The sequence below is a fragment of the Haliotis rubra genome, unplaced genomic scaffold, assembly GCF_003918875.1.
Source record: "Haliotis rubra isolate DU_JTF1 unplaced genomic scaffold, ASM391887v1 Scf999, whole genome shotgun sequence".
NCBI lineage: Eukaryota > Metazoa > Mollusca > Gastropoda > Lepetellida > Haliotidae > Haliotis > Haliotis rubra.
The window spans coordinates 116,363-133,527 of NW_025767744.1; the positions used below are offsets into that span (position 1 = coordinate 116,363).

Genomic DNA, 17,165 nt, shown 5'->3' on the forward strand with positions numbered 1-17,165 from the left:
ACCAACCCCTGATATCAAGCATCCAATTGTTCCAGTATCTAATGTACAGATAGTCTTACACTCCGTCTCAGATGTACACGGAGGATTTACATCCAGGAATGCATGGGCGGGATATATAAGGAAAACAGTGACAGAAAATGGCACGCTGACACATGAACAGTGTGGGTGTTACCAAATAGCTAACATGATAGCCAGGACCCTCATAACTGCCATACTAGGGCCATTCCAGCGCACTATCATTGTCTAATGGCGTAATGAACCTGCTCTTGTTACAATGGATACCAACAGATTAGTTGTCTGAAATGTATATTTTTGATGAGATGTTCACTTGACACTATTATATTCTTCGGATCATTCAGGCATCAGTTCTGATTCCAAATTCAAACTGTCCCAGTTAAAATTGAAGTTGATTTTAATTTTTTTCAGTGCAACCAGTTCACTTCCTGCTGACCTTGACCTCTCAAAGAAGCAACAAAGGTTATCTCCCCATGGCAATCTGCAGTTTTAGGTTCAAGTCTATGGTTCAGTGATGCCAGTGAACTAATTATGACTGACAACCAGTCCAAGCAGGATCTCAGGACTTTCACCACAGCAGCAAAGGGCATATTTGTATTGGTATACACTTCCACACAATGAGGACAAATCAGTCTGAGAGGCAGTGCCTGATGATTCTCTCTGATTCCAAGCTAAGTGCCCTTGCAGACAACTTAGGAACAAATACCATTACAGTGCAAGTTGTTACTTTTTCAAAGTTTTCACTTCCTTAACATGAAAGGTATATTAATATTGCATTCACTACCATAATAACACTTTGTCATCTCAACAAATCCAAAACATTAGATGTAACTATGTTTACATAATTTGGGAAATTTGGGGATTTCAGAACTTGAGCTGAATATCTCAACACTCACCCCTTTTCTGGTGACCTCATCCACCCTCTTGAGCAGGAAGCGCCCCTCCCGGACATCCTTGCCCCAGTTGAGCTGCACCCACAGAGGCTTCTCACCATCCAGGAGCTGCCTCTCCTCTGCAACACAAACATCAACATCAGACATAGAATAATCAGGGGCGGTGGGGTAGTCTAGTGGTTAAAGCATTTGCTCGTCACGCCGAAGACCCGGGTTCGATTCCCCACATGGGTACAATGTGTGAAGCCCATTTCTGGTGTCCCCCGCCGTGATATTGCTGGAATATTGCTAAAAGTGGCGTAAAATAGAATAATCATACTGATCAAAATTAACATATACTGGCACATCAAACATGCAGAGAGCAATCAGATCTTATCAGTCAGCTGGATCTACCAATGACCTTGTCACTTGTGAAGATTAGGTTAGAATTGGTGTTTAGCAACCCATCCTTGTCAGTAAAGTGGTTAACGGGATCAGGTGGTCAGGTTCACTGACTTGGTTGACACATGATATTGGATCACAACTGCGTAGATCGATGCTCATGATTTCAATCACTGGATTGTCCACATTATTTTCAGACTTTCGTCATTAACCTGGAAAATTGCTGAGTGCAGCATAAAACAACAATGACCTTATCTGAGACACATCCTTTCCTGCCTCTCAAGACACATGAAGTAAATTATTAAAAAAAATAATTCAGTTCAAGTTAATGACAAAAACTGTACTTTCTTCATCCATGTTTTTCAATAACAGTAACTGTCAGTGACTGTAGGGATCCATCACATCAGTGAACAATCACACAGAGCAAACGGATCCTTGTCATTGTCTGCTCTAAAGTGACATCCTGGGGACCCGCAGGTGCCAAAGAAAAAGGTATCTGCTGGTGGATCAAACCATTAACGGGGGCAGTGGGGTAGCCTAGTGGTAAAAGCGTTGGAGACCGAAGACCCTGGTCAGTCAGAATCCCACATGGGTAAAGCGAAGGTTGTGGTGAAGCCCATTTCTGGTGTCCCTGCCATGATATTCCAGCAATACGGCGGGTATACCAGAAACTGAGTTCACACAGTCAGTGGGGAATCAAACCGGGTCCTTAAGCCAACTCTATAAAGCGAAGGTTTTGTGATTAAGACCACTTGTTGCATTATCATGGACAACATGTCAGTGCACCAACAGCTCCTGACATAAACAAGATAATATCATCAGAAACTGATTTTTCATAACTATCATGGTTGGTGAGTAATTTAACTCAAGCCTGTCTTGACATTTTTGGATGCTTGTCACTCAATACATCGCAGCAAATTACCCTCAAAATGTATGAAATAAGTCCTGAAATTTGCCTGGCTTTCATTAACCATTAACAGTCCAACAAGCACACTATTCCCCTGTATGTGTATTCTGCCTATCAGGAGATTGAGTGGGACTGCAACACTGAAATATCTCAGACAGAAATATTTTAATGAAGCAACAATAGAAGACAGTAAATTTGGGGCATTCCAACAGCTTACAAAACCTGACAATTTGTCGGGGCAACTTCTGGGAGTGTATGACTGTGACACTGTCTCATCTTGTGACCTGATGTCTCGCTATGCCTATTGTTTGAGCAGAGATTGCTACATCTTAGACAACACGGAGGCTCTCATCATGTCTACATTCCTCCTGAAATAGCTGTCACAACCCACACACACCACCTCAGTGTAAGGAGCCTGTCCATGTCAGACACATTTAAACCAGGATTAGTAGGAAGGACGTTCTTGTCGAAGTGTATTCTTGAAAAAAAGTTTTTGACAGAAATGAAGTTGACTTCACCATAGACAAGGAATGTTTCACTGTATCTTTTTCAAATCAGCTATGTGTAGAAATTTTCAAATAAGAAGCATGTATGCCATCAATGCCCATCATTGCTGACATTTAATCAAGAAACAGAATTATCATACTTCAAAATATATATCTACAAAAAGAAAAAACACATTTAAAGGGCACAGAACAAATTTTCAAGAGATGAGACAGTCTATATTTGCCCAATTCTACAACTGAGATGGAGTTCTTTGATGTTTATTCGCTGAGATTTGGGAGACTGACTTACATATGACAACTGCAAAGGACAATAAATCAAAATTTAACAGTTTATCATAGGTGTGTTCAAAACATACTTGCCCAGCCTACTTCAAAATGTACTTTTCCTATTGAATTTCAATTATGTCCATCGGCCCATACCATAATACAAATGAAGTGAACCAGTGATTATATATGGAGATGTCGTAGATAACAGCATTGTATTGTTGTAATGACCTCAAATACATTGCAGTCACGCAGAAAAATGCAAAATTGCAAATTAAACTTGCTGACACTGCTGTTTAGCAAATAAACACATGACTAAGAGGGGCAAAAATCCCATTCACCTTTCAATCACTCCAGAACTGTATAGAGATCTACTTTAACAACAGTCACACAATCAGGAAATTAATGTTAGAAATGATGCTGTCCAGGGTTATGTCCCTTGGGCACACCAGAAGCTCTGATTTAGGGTTCTAATCCCTGTTTGTCTTGACTATACTTTCAGGTTTAATAGCACCATACACATCTTCATGGGTTTCACCAAAGTGACAAACATCTCAGGACTGTATCACTTCTTGCTTTGTATCACATTGAGTTGATATACCTTAATACTGCATTAAACCCAACTCATGAGCGAACCTCAGAAATGAGGTCACTTTGCACTTATGTCCATGCACAACAATCTGTTAACTTATACAATATGATTAAACCAATTCCAATGTGACATTACATGTTAAACTGAAACAGATTTCCTCACATAATATCCACACAAAACTGCCATGTATATTTCCTTCACACATGATGTTTTGAAACCTTAACTCCTCCAGTTTATGTGTAAGAGTGAGTGAGTGAGTTTGGTTTTATGCCGCTTTTAGCAATATTCCAGCAACATCACGGCGGGAGACACCAGAAAAAATGGGCTTCACACATTGTACCCATGTGGGGAATCGAACCCGGGTCTTTGGCAGGCCTACCAAAGAAAGCTTTCCCACTGTACAGAAAAACGCAGAAAAGCCCACATTAATCATGGAAATAGCAACATAAACACATTACCTCGCTACTGAAACAGTGAAAACGGCAAAAAAAACCTATGAAACTGCAACATTTTTATATCAGCAAACTTTGAACTCTACTGTGCATACGCGTGCGAATTACGATCCGGGCTTCTTTCCAATTTCCGAGCAACCGTGAATCACCTCGCGTAGAAAAAGTATTAAATATGTCGAAATAATAATCATGATGATAAATGCCAAATAACACAACAGAAATACTTAAAAAAGGAATGTAACTTTTGTCCAAGCTGGAAAATGTCAACATGCGGTCGAGACTACCACTTCCATGTGCGCATGCGCAAAATCGAAGTTGCAGGCTCCTCGTTTTATGATGCAGTGTTAGCGATTAAAAGTTGCTGTTTTTACTGTTTCAGTAGCGAGGTATTATGTTTATGTTGCTATTTCCACGATTAATGTGGGCTTTTCTTGTTTTCTGCACAGTGGGAAAGTTTTCTTTGGTAGGCCTGTTTGGTGTGACGAGCAAACGCTTTAACCACTAGGCTACCCCACTGCCCCCTATGTCTAAGAAGCCAAGTGGTTAAACCATTTGCTCATCATGCTGAAGTCCTGAGTTCAATTCTCCTTATGGGTACAAAGTGTGAAGCCCATTTCTTGTGTCCCCTGCTGTGGTATTGCTGGAAAACCACACTCACTCACTGACTATTTTCCTTTGTCAAAGAACCTCAACACCACCTAAAATCTCACTTGTTTTCCTACATCCAAAGTGCCTCTCTCTTCCCAATCCCCCACGTCTATTTCCCTACATCCAAATACACAGCCCTCCAACCATGCCCATCAACGAGAAGATGTTTCTGTCACTTTGCAAACATGAACTGCAAGGGTGGAGCTTGCATCAATTGATAACAGTTATTGACTCAAATGGGTGCAGTTACACACACATGCACAGAGCACATGCACGGTCATGTGTATTATAAAGAACATGGACGCGAGGCATATTCCCACTCATAGATTCAATCACAGTTCAAAAGGTGAAATCGCTGTCAGCAAGGACCGAAGTCTAAATGATATAAACTCCAGTGGAGGAGATTAACGTACGATATAAACCAGTTATGCATGTGTTACAGAGAGATACACCCACAAGGAAAGCAGCCCTTTGTGAGAAGACTGTGAGAGATTTAGGCACCCTTATTATGTGGCTGTGTATATTTAGTTTAAGTAAAACAAATAAGGACCCTTCTTTGACAAATATTTGTTCTACTTCAGATGACACCTACTCATCACAATGTGTTGATTCTCTGTAAAATATAAAGATTCTCATACAGAATGGTTTCTGTAAATAGCAACAAGACATGTCAGCTGCCAGAGAACATTTGGGGTTTGTTAATTATAATGTAACACCTGTTGCATTTGGGATTACACTTTCTTGGTAATTGGCAATGTGTATTCATATTCATACAAGTATGAAGTAACAAAAATGCTGTTACATGTGCAGTTTTAAACACAAGACTTCTTATGATGAGACAATGAATTTTAGAAAACAGTAAAATTTAAGTACAAAGTATTTGTACTAAAATATGCACTTACTAGGGAAGTGTTATCACAAATATAACATAAGTTAAAATGACTTAACATTTAACAAAAATATTTCTTTTTCAAATTAATAATGAATTTCATAATAAACTTGGCAAGTCCGGAACATACATCACTTACACTTCAATTCATATTGACCTATCAGAAGCTGTTTACCGTAAGCACTTCATTCAGCATTCTACTCGACTAACACTTTGTCTCAAAAATATTTAGTTCTGCTAGAAACAAAACACTCAAAACACACGTAAATTCAAACGGAGCCCCAGGGAGATGGGAAATTCAGAACGTGAGGAAAAATCTCGACTTGCTTCATTTAGAGATTTTGCATTATTAATAGGGCTGGACAGAAGGGAAAATAATATGGTACAGGGACTGTGAGACAGACTGATATTCTGCCTGTTCTAAACCTTCCCAATTATTCACCAGCAGGGCCATCAGCTAATCTCAGACTATCAGATGCTAAGCTCTTAAAATATTTTATCAACAATGTTTTCACAAACCAAAGAGACAACAGCCGTAAGTAACTACAAGTGACAGATTCCATGTCAACTGTCATTGTGGCAGACAAAGTGTTATCTTTGCTTATCTTGGACCTGACATGGAAGTTTAGACAATAGCAATACACCTGTACCATGACAGATAAAACAAAGCAGCGTAAACATGACCATGTCATCTGACCTTGCCCCACAAGGGGTCAAGTGTCACGTGACATGTTGACCTTTAGGCTACACATTGAGGAGATAGCTGTCATCCAAATACTCAAGCCTATCTCATGCATCAGAGTCAGCATGTTGTAAACACATGATCTGGACCAGGAAGTTCTTTGTGATTATTAGTGAGTGGGAGTGATGTGGACCAGGAAGTTATTTTGGGATTATTAGTGAGTGAGTGAGTTTAGTTTTAGGATTATTAGTGAGTGAGTGAGTTTAGTTTTATGTCACTTTTAGCAATATTCCAGCAATATCATGGCAGGGGACACCATAGTCTGTCATACAGACCCTGAAGCAAATATATCCAAGAAAACCAACACAAGTCTAGAAAATGTGACAAGTCTAGATTTCCACAGCTTAAGTCTCAGGGCTCCTTTTCATTACATTTTATCTTTTTCACTATGAGCTTTTTTTTTCTGTAAAATATATTCATTTCAGAGACTGACTGTTAGTCTAGGGACACCAGAAATTGGCTTCACACATTGTACCCTAGTCTGTCCCACAGTCCCTGAACAACATTATTTTCCCTACTGCCTAGCCCTCTCTGCAGTGCTAAAGCCCTAAATAAAGCAAGTCTAGATTTCCTCAGGTTCAGGGTCTGTTAACATCTGCAAGAAAACTAACTCACTTTGGGGGTCGGGTTACAAAGTAAACATATCTAACTATCATGGCTGGCCGGACCAACATCCTCACCAGTGGTCTGGAATCTTGCCTCACATTTTCATCTGTCAACTCTTAATTAACAAGCACATTGGGTGACATGAAGCTATAGTGGAGGCCTTGTGCACAGTTTCTGGTTTGAAGAGACAAATCAAGCAAAATCTTGGGGAAAGGTTACTCCTGAATGTTATGTTGTAAAAAGTATTGTTTTATTGTCTAACTTGGGTCCACACATAGCAGCCCAATTGTAAATGCGGTTAAGGATTTAATTGTAATTAAAGCAAGGGTTATTTTTCTTATTCCTGATATAAGATTATTGTGTGAAACTCTGGTGTGTTTTGGGTATCTCTTTTTATCTAATTGCTCAACAGTAAAACATATGGCAGGGACCTAGCACTCATGAAGAGTGAGTGAGTGAGTGAGTTTGGGTTTACACCGCATTCAGTAATATTCCATATATGACGGCGGTCTGTAAATAAGTCGAATCTTGACCAGACAATCCAGTGGTCAACAGCATGAGCATCTACTTAATGGGATACAATGACGTGTCAACCAAGTCAGCAAGTCTGACCACCCGACCCTGTTAGTCGCCTTCTCGTGAAGAACCAAATTCAAAAGGCACAGCATCTCGAATTAAATCTGTTTACCTTCGTGATGTGACGCATGCAAGGTGAAATCTAGTGAGGATGATCTAGTATCTAGAAATACCCAGAACATCTTCAAGCGTAAGACAGACGCTCGGCCTTTTCACTTCCATTGAACAGTTTGTTTTAAAAAGGTGGTTATCTATATCCTCTTCTAGCATATTATACAAATGGAAACTTTTGAATTTGGAGATAAGTTCAAATTCATAAATACTTTTGTTGGTGTTCCACACAGATCTTGCACCTTTGGTCATCTAGTGTCCAAGTGACATTGTGGGCTGCAAGTTTCCCAACAGTAAAATGTTAGGCAGTAGGGCACTTGACCGCCCACATGAGGTGATGACAGCATGGAGATAGGACAGGGCTTAACAGGAGGGCTAATAAATATGCCTTTCACTTATAGCGTTATCTGATGGTTGTATGATGTGACTTCTAATTGGTAATGACCCCAGCACGTGTAGCCCCAATGCAGATGTTCTTAGTCTCTGAATCTCTGGTCTCCCTAGGGATTGTACCCATGTGGGAAATCGAACCCTGGTCTTTGGAGTGACAAACACTTTAATCACTAGGCTACCCCACCGCCCCTTGTCATTATCAACCAAACAGATCACTGGATGCAACTAGTCACTACTATTAGCATATTACCCATTACTGACATCACATGTGTAACATCGGGTCAAAACACAGCTGTGCATCAACCACAATTTCTACCACCAAGAACAATCTTTGCAAGCAAAAAACAAGAAACATGTATTTCTTTATGAAAATGGTCCATGCCGTAACCATGACAACGAATTTATAAACTACACAAACATATCCATAACAGGTTAAGATAATCAAACAAAATATTTTGTCGTTAAAGGATCTATGAGTATCCATAATAAGTTTTTCAGCTTTAGTTGTATACATGATAGCCAATTATTTTCATGATACCTGTTTCACTATTTGAAATATCATGTTTGTGCATCATAGGGTAAAGAAAGATTTGGTTTAAACATACTGTACTTTCATTTCACAGAAATCTGGATCGGTAAAAATCAAAACTTGTTTATGTAAAGGGGTAAAGATTACTTTACTGATTCCACTACAAGATCAATGTTTGTGTGCAATCACTGGGTCAGAATATCCTTAGGTAATGGTTTAACCAAATCCGTCAAACCAAAATAGAAAGGTTCATTATCTAGCCCCATATTTTTGGCACAGAATGTTTATACAAGGTCTTATTACTTGACGTAAGATAAAAGATGTCTCAATCATGCCCGCAATCTTGTAAAACATGCCTTGACTGTATAAGTTCCCACCGATTTCTTCACACGCAAAATTGAAACCTATACGACTCCTTATTGCAGCCATTCATATAGAAGAGTGTTATCCAGGAGGGTGATCTAAACCGCAGCAGACACCTGCACCAGGAAAATACGTCCTGGATACTTGCAGCTGTAGAGGTAGTGCAGTGCAGCTGTAGAGGTAGCGGAGCCAGTTGAATGTTGTTTGTTGTTCCATGGCTGATAGCATCAGTGATGCTGAAAGGGGTGATGGATCATCTGATGAACGATTCGTCAGCCGTGGTCTTACATCACGGTTTACTAACACTGGCATTTCTTACGTCACTGGGAAACAACAGTGTCATCCAGCATGAAGGCTGGGAACAAGTGTTCCTAATTGTTTAACTGCTTGATGGAGAGGTTTACTGCTTTACTTGTTAAAACACTGGGACCAGAATTCAGGGAAGGTGGGTGAGGTGAAATTGGGTTTAACGTCGTGCTTGAGAATATTTCGCTCATATGACGACATGCATGTGTGTGTATGTGTATGCGCGGCTGCTTGTACTAGCCCGGACTGAAGCTGGTTTTATAGTGCTAGCCCACTGAGATATCATGCCGCAGTGAAGCATGAATACCCCACTCAGACACATTATACTGACTCCGAGTCGACCAGTCCTTCTTGTACCCATTAATGCAGAGAGCCAGGCAGGGACCAACAAGTACCATAGATTTAATGTCTTTGGGTATGACGCGGTCGGGGATCGAACCCGCGACCTTCCGCTCTCCGGGCGGACGCACTAACCACTACACCACGGAGGCGGTCAGAATTCAGGGAAAGAGTATCTGTCTGGCCAGAAATCTGAGGGGGTTGATTGCTCATTTCTCTCATATGTTATCATGTTTATTGGAGCTTAATCCTGTTTTCCTAACTCTCCAATGGATCAAGGTTTGTCTATTTTGTTTTTTTGTATCCCAAAACTGAACCATTTCATATTGTACCCTGAATGAACTATTTCATTCTGTCCCCTCAATAAATCACATCCATTTTGTTTCCTGAATGAACCATGTCATATTGCCTCCTGAATAAACCACTTCCGTTTCGTCCCCCAATAACCCTCTGTTTAGTCCCCTTAAGTGAACCATTTCATTTTGCTTCCTGAGTAACCTACTTCTTTTTAATGCCATGTTCCCAGGCACTGATCACTCTTTGGGTAAGTGAGTTGGGTTCTATGCCGCTTTAAGCAATATTCCAACAATATCACGGTGGTGGACACCAGAAATGGGCTTCACACATTGTATCCACGTAGGGAATGGAACCTGGGCTTCGACGTGACGAGCAAACACTTTAACCACTTGACTACCCCACTGCCCCTCCACTCTTTGAACTCAGGCTGACAGAGAGACATGCTTTTATTACAGAATATATCCAAATGTCATTGGTTAATTATTAATATCACAAAAGAGAAGATAATATTTATTGCACTTAGATGCCTTTAATGAGTCTAGCATATATGGACTTTCACACTTTCCATACAATACAGAGGAATACATGTCACTTAAATTTACATTCTCATACACTATCTGCATTAAAACACCAACCAGAAAATTAACAAGTCAATATATCATTTATTTGAAATTATTTTCGATACCACACTTTCATAACCATTTCAGCCAATTCTACAAATGTTCAGCAAAATGCACATCTTCGACACACAGAACTTCAAACATATTTGTCTGATCCAATGCAGATAACAAATTAACAATTCAGAGACTGAAATCTGAACCTTTCACACATATTTCAAATTTTTAAAACTTTCACATAATGGTAATCTGAGCCATGAATGTCAAGCGCAAAGATGCAAAAAAAACCAGACATATAATTGTGACATTTCCTGAACACCCAGCAATGAATCCAGTGACCCATGTTAGTTAGATGAAACCCTCAATAAGCAAAGTCTGGAATGTATTCCTTAATCTCTGCTGTCAGTCTCCTGCTCAGCTGATGATGATGGAGGCTTTCATGTTGGTCTTAGCCCATGTTTACATCACTCACCTACCAATCACTCTCACACACAGGCCATGGGGAAACCTCTCTAAGAGGCCCTTCAGCATACATCTTATAAAACAATCACACCCATTCCACTGTCATCTCCTCAGTTGTGACAACCTATAATCATCTCCTTGCAAACTTGGAGACTTGAGGGCTCCTTCAAAGAATAAACATAATTAACCTTACAAAACTTTATTACACAGGCCATGTTAACTGTTGATAAATATGCTAACAAAGTAGTGGGGATTTACGCCGCTCAGATCTCTAATGACAGTGTCATTAATTAAACATAACACAGAGATGAGTTATACAGACTACTAAATATACTTCTGGTGGCGTTCACAGATAGATTTCATGTCAAAAAGTAAAGACTTGTCTGACAAAAATTCAAATGATTTTTTTACATGTACATGGTTCATGTAGACTTAAATATTATTGTGTTTCCCCCTGGATTCAAAAAGGGCAGGGTGACAGAATTTCAAAAGGAGAAGCACAATTCCAAAAAGGGCATGCAATGCCAGATTTCCAAGGATAATGATAAGTTCTTCATGCTTATGATTCTTAAGGATCAAAGAGCAGAGTTATTTCACCTAACTTCAACATGAAATAGAAACTAAAAACAACCAATTGTTAATAACAATTATTGTATTAAGAGAAGGGCAGGGCATCAAATAAAAAGGGCAGGGCACTGCACCCTATAACAATGCCTAGAGGAAACACTGAATTAGGTTGCATTTTTTGATAACAGGTTGATGCACAATTGCATGTTTTATAATTTTATATCTTACTATAGTCTCCTCATATATTATTTCCATGTCATTATACCACATGATTTCTAAAAATTGTTATAATGTACATCATTTATGTGTGAAATGTATCTATATTTCTTGTACCTACTGTGTAAATATTTGTAGCTTATAGAATATTGCCACTGTTTCTTCATGGAATGCTATGCAATAAATATCTTATCTTATCTTATCTTATAGGTAGATGAAGCCCTGCTTCATCATGAGGATATAAGAAAGGGCTGAAGCCAACTACTCCCCTTCAAACCACCACCCCAACAGTGAGAGGTGTCAAATTGTAATCTCTGACTAAACTGATAAACTGTCAATCAACTGACTTGCTATCAGTTCAAATGTCACAAGTCAATTAACAGTTTGTCAAATCTCTACCTTTGCTCTCAGATATCTATAATACTGTGAGAAATGTCTACTAAATCACCAGCTGCTAATCACTGCTCAAGCATCACTTCCACTAGCCATTCCATAGACAGGGTGTGTCTACAGGAGTTCAATCAAGAACACATGATCAAATTTAAATTGTTAATTCACAACATTACTTTTAAATGCTTGCACAGAACAGACTTGCAGTCTGTGAAATAATGATGATGCAATCCCTGAAACTACAGGAAGGATTGATGTACTGCATTGTAGTTGCACAATATGGTAGTACAATATTGTATCCAGATATCAGCCCACACCATAATATATTTTCAACACCAGTATAAAGATACAGATCATTTATATCATTTTAAGCATTACTGGTGTCAAAACGCTAAAATTATACACTGTTTAACTAAGATTCAGTAGAATTTCCAGGTTGGTCATAAAAAAGCACAACATTCAAAGTGCCCTCCAGCTTGTATGTATCTGCCCTATGATATCCCATTTTCGATCTCTGAAATAAAATATGAATAATTCAAGGTTTGGATTTGCCTATATGAAGAAAGAATATCAACTTATGATATATCACTGTATCGGAATATAAATCCCATCTTTACTATCAAGATGTGAATAATATTGCAAACCCACCATATCTTTGCACAAAGACAAAATGACAAAGTAAGAAATCAAAATTATATATTCACATTCAACAAACATGAAGAGTATCAAACCCATGTCACTTGACTGAAAAGCCCCTGATTTTACAATCACACTATCACACTGCCAAACATGCCAACACAACACAACATATCAAGATCAATAAAATTATTGGGAGCAATAAAATATTTAATCCCTAATTTAAACAACTGTCATTTTAAACCCTCTGAAATTACGTCAACCAAACCTCTGGGGAACTGTCTCAGCCTCAACTTCTTAACGTATGTCTATTCTTATATCATACCAACAAAACTGGATCTAACAATAGCAAGTAAAATCATGAAATTATTGGGAACAATAAAAGATTCAATCCCTAATTGAAACAACTGTCATTTCAAACCCTCTTAAATTTTATCAATCGAACCTCTGATGAAATTCTTCAAAGGCATTTAGAAGTTGGTGTAGTAATACAAGACAAATCTTATGGATAACAACTTCTTGAATTAAAATTTACGTTGTTTAAAATAAATCAAGAAGTTGTTATCCATAAGATTTATCATGTATAATCAAATCTCTGGTCAACTGTCAGTCTCAACTTCTTAAAATTTGTCTATTGTTATGTCATACCAACAAAACAGGATCTGAAATAGCATATTACTGGTGAGTAGACCGGAAGAACAATGAGGTTCAGTCTACCAGGTGAGGTGGGCGGTGGACAAGCTCGTCTGCCCCCAGGTAATCAGCTGGCAGTCATCAGTGTGTAGGAAGGAAAATCTCAACAGGAAGCTGGAAGTTTACGGAGGTTAATCTGTCAGCACTACAAGTCCGTCACACTGCTATATACACTGCTTGTGAGAGTTATGAATAATCTTGGTGGCTGGTACAGCTATCTGTCTATACTGATCTCTCTTACACACTCCTGAGCATATATTTAAAAAAACAGCTCATCAAGTCTCGACTGTATCAGTCTACCTAATGAACTCTATGTTTATGTATACCTAACCAAACAAGTTGGGGGGTCATGAAACATGAGCAGGGGATATATTTTGTGAAGACTGACAACACAATTTCAGAAAAAATTCCAAAATTGTTCATGATATGTTACTTATGTATTTCAGAATGTTTCATTGCATTTACAGATACCTAACCCAAATATGTACTCTATGGTACTGTTGTTCTTATAGAAGTAAGTATACAGCGTTCCATCCCTTCTAAACTCAACCATTCTGAAAGTATGCAGAGCTCCAGATAAGATTTAGCTCATGTGGTACTGTACCCACTGTATTTTTTTGGAGTGGGTATTATGAATGTTGAGTGGGTATTTCATTTTCCGTTACCCACTGCTTTCAAATATGTGCGTATTTCAGTCATTTTACTCACCTAAGTATTATGTCATTGAGTAAGTTTACTAAGCAGGTATGTTCTGCCTCATGTCATACCTAATCAAAACCAACTTAAATATAATGGAAATGATTTCATAAAAAATCACTCATCCTATACTGACAGTACAACACTTGTCCTATACTAACAGTACAACTTGATAGCAATTGATGTCTCTTTCATTACATAGCTAATTTTTTATAAATATATTCTATGCATTTGTTTTAAGCTTTTGCATATCTAACATTTTCTTTTGAATTGCATAACAATTATTTTCAATGCGTGAATTGGAATTTTCTGTCTAGCATTATTTTACCTGGATCGCGCAGCTTATCTGGGCCTCTGAGTATGGAATATTTCTCATCTCTTTCTAATTGGCCCCACTAATTTGTCATCAATATCCTCTAAACAAAATTCAATCCCTGGTCATCTTTCTGTGGCCTCCACTAATTTCACGAGTTATGATTATTCAAATCTATCCCTGGTCTTCTTTCTGTGGCCTCCACTAATTTCAACAATAGAAAAGTGGAAGGAGAGACAAAGTCATTCAATAAAGGCAAAATACTCTTCATGATTAAGTGTGTATATAGAAAAGTGGAAGGAGAGTATTGAAAGGTTTTCAAAGTTCTGATCCAGAAAGGAGCACTATCACCAATTTCAGTCTATGTCAAACTTGTTTGCCATGGAAATGCCAAAAATATTTTATTCAGAAATCCAAAACAACCAAAAGGCACCAGTACACCACCAGATCTATCTATGTGCCAAATTTGGTGAAGAAATAGTGAACAGTTTTAGAGTTCAACTCCGGAAAAGTGTACAACCACCAATTTCAGGCTAAGTCAAAACTTGTTGCCACGGAAACGCCAAAAATATTTTATTCAGAATTCCAAAACTACCAAAAGGCACCAGTACACCACCACACGCCTTGCCTTACGGACTACGACGGGAGTCCATTTTAATACCCGGCAAAGCAGCGTTGAGGAGAATAACAATAAAATTCAATCCCTTGTCTTCTTTCTAATTGTCCTCCACTTATTCCAACAACAGAATTCAATCCCTGGTCTTCTTTCTAATTGGCCTCCACTAATTTCAACAACAGAATTCAATCCCTGGTCTTTTTCTAATTGTCCTCCACTGATTTCAACAACAGATTTCAATCTCTGGTCTTTTTTCTGGTTGGCCTCCACTAATTTCAACATGTTTGTACTTACAGTGAATATATTAATTAGACTGTAGAAAGCAATTACTTCATGGATTTTGGTGCAACAACAAAAAAATTAAAACATAAACCTTCTACCCAAGAACTATTTTGGTGTAAAATTCAATATTATTCAAATGTAAACCAAACCTTCCATATGCATTTAATCCAAGCTCTATCACCTGTTGAGGTTTTACACCAACACCTAGGGACTGAACGTATTCCCATCTAAAGGTTACCACGAGTTCATGAGATGCTCATGGTATATAAATAAGCAATGGTTTATTTACAGGTAATGTCAAAGCTCATGCAAGTGTTTAGATCAGTCTGACGTACAACTTTCCGTTCCTTCTGCCATTACACATGGGAGTCTTCTGTCTGTATCTGGGGTTGTCACAACACACCCTTGTCTTCTCAACTGCAATGGGGTCAAGTGAGGACCTGAAAACAATCCCTGGGTCGCAAGAACGTGTCAAGTGTCATATCACTACATCAATCACACTGCCAGCAGGACTGTCTACACATGGGGTGTGTATTTAGCATATATAAAACAGATAAGGAAGGTTACACAGATATCATTACAGATTTCAATGCATTAGGTATTGGTTTGCTGACCACAGAAACACAGAATATTTTTCCTTTAGCAAGAAACAACATTTGAAATTGCCATGCAATGCACGGAAAGAAAGTAAGTTTCAAAATCATCTTAAACAGATGGTCATTATACCATAGATTCAGAACTTTGAGTTTTGAGGTGAAATGGGGTTTAATGTCATACTTGAGAATATGTCGCTCATATGACAACGTGCATGCGTGTGTATGTGTGGTTGCTTGTACTAGCCCAGACTTAAGCTGGTTTCATAGTTCTAGCTCACTGAGATACTATGCTCCAGTTAAACATGAATACCCCACTCAGAATCATACTGACTCCGAACTGTCCAGTCCTTGCTGTACCCATTAATGCCAAGCGCCAGGCAGGGACCAACAAGTACCATATGTTATTGTCTTTTGGTATGACGCAGCCAGGGATCGAACCCACGGAGGCAGTTTCAAGTTTTGAATGAGTGACTGAGCTCGGTTGAATACAACTCTGGACAGCACTCCAGAAATATCATGACATGTCTGCTAAGTGTAGGGGAAAGCTGGACACAAACATTTACCTGTTGGGTGACATCAATGACAAACAGTATGGAGCTAACAAACCTAGAAAATTAATCAGTGGCCCGGGATTTGAACCATCAATCAAGGGACGCGACTCTTCACAGCAAGTGTTGAGGTGAATAGAAAACCAGAAAGTAAACAGACACCATTACCAGGCTTACACCTAACTGTTGCAAAAGTACTTGCTTGTGATGAAGATGAATGGAGATAAGATACACCGAATGTTTGACAAAACAGCACCAGTTTCATCACAGATCCAGCACCAACCAGCTACAATTGTTCAAGTGCCAAACACTGGAGTTTGTTTTGTCAATCAGTAGATGAAAATAGCCCTGTATGTCCAAAGCAGACCTGTTCACCATTTGATATATACCTACAGGCATCTGCGCTATCAGAATGGGCGTACCTACCACACTCCTGGCAGAAACATGGGACTTACAGTGGAGTCTGGAGGGGATTCTGGGGTGGGGAAGTAAGTGGCAATGTTGGGAGGCTGGTTGTGATGTTGGGAGGCTGGTTGGGATGTCGGAAAGGTGGCTGTCATGTTGGGAGGATGGTTCTGGTCATGGAAAGATGGTTGTGTTGGGAGGTTGGTTGGGATGTTGGAAGACTGGTTGGGATGTTGGAAGAGGCTGGTTGGGATGTTGAAATGTTGGGAGGCTGGTTGGGATGTTGAAAGAGGCTGGTTGGGATGTTGGAATGTTGGGA

The 17,165-nt window shown here is 39.0% G+C and overlaps 1 protein-coding gene across 1 annotated transcript in view; it reads right to left on the bottom strand.

Moving 5' to 3' along the window:
* Positions 1–17,165, bottom strand: part of LOC124265845 (afadin-like) — an 86,184-nt gene that overhangs the window by 39,426 nt on the left and 29,593 nt on the right. Inside the window, 1 exon segment of the mRNA XM_046700688.1 lies at positions 912–1,027. Within this exon segment, the coding sequence (XP_046556644.1) occupies positions 912–1,027 (116 nt within the window).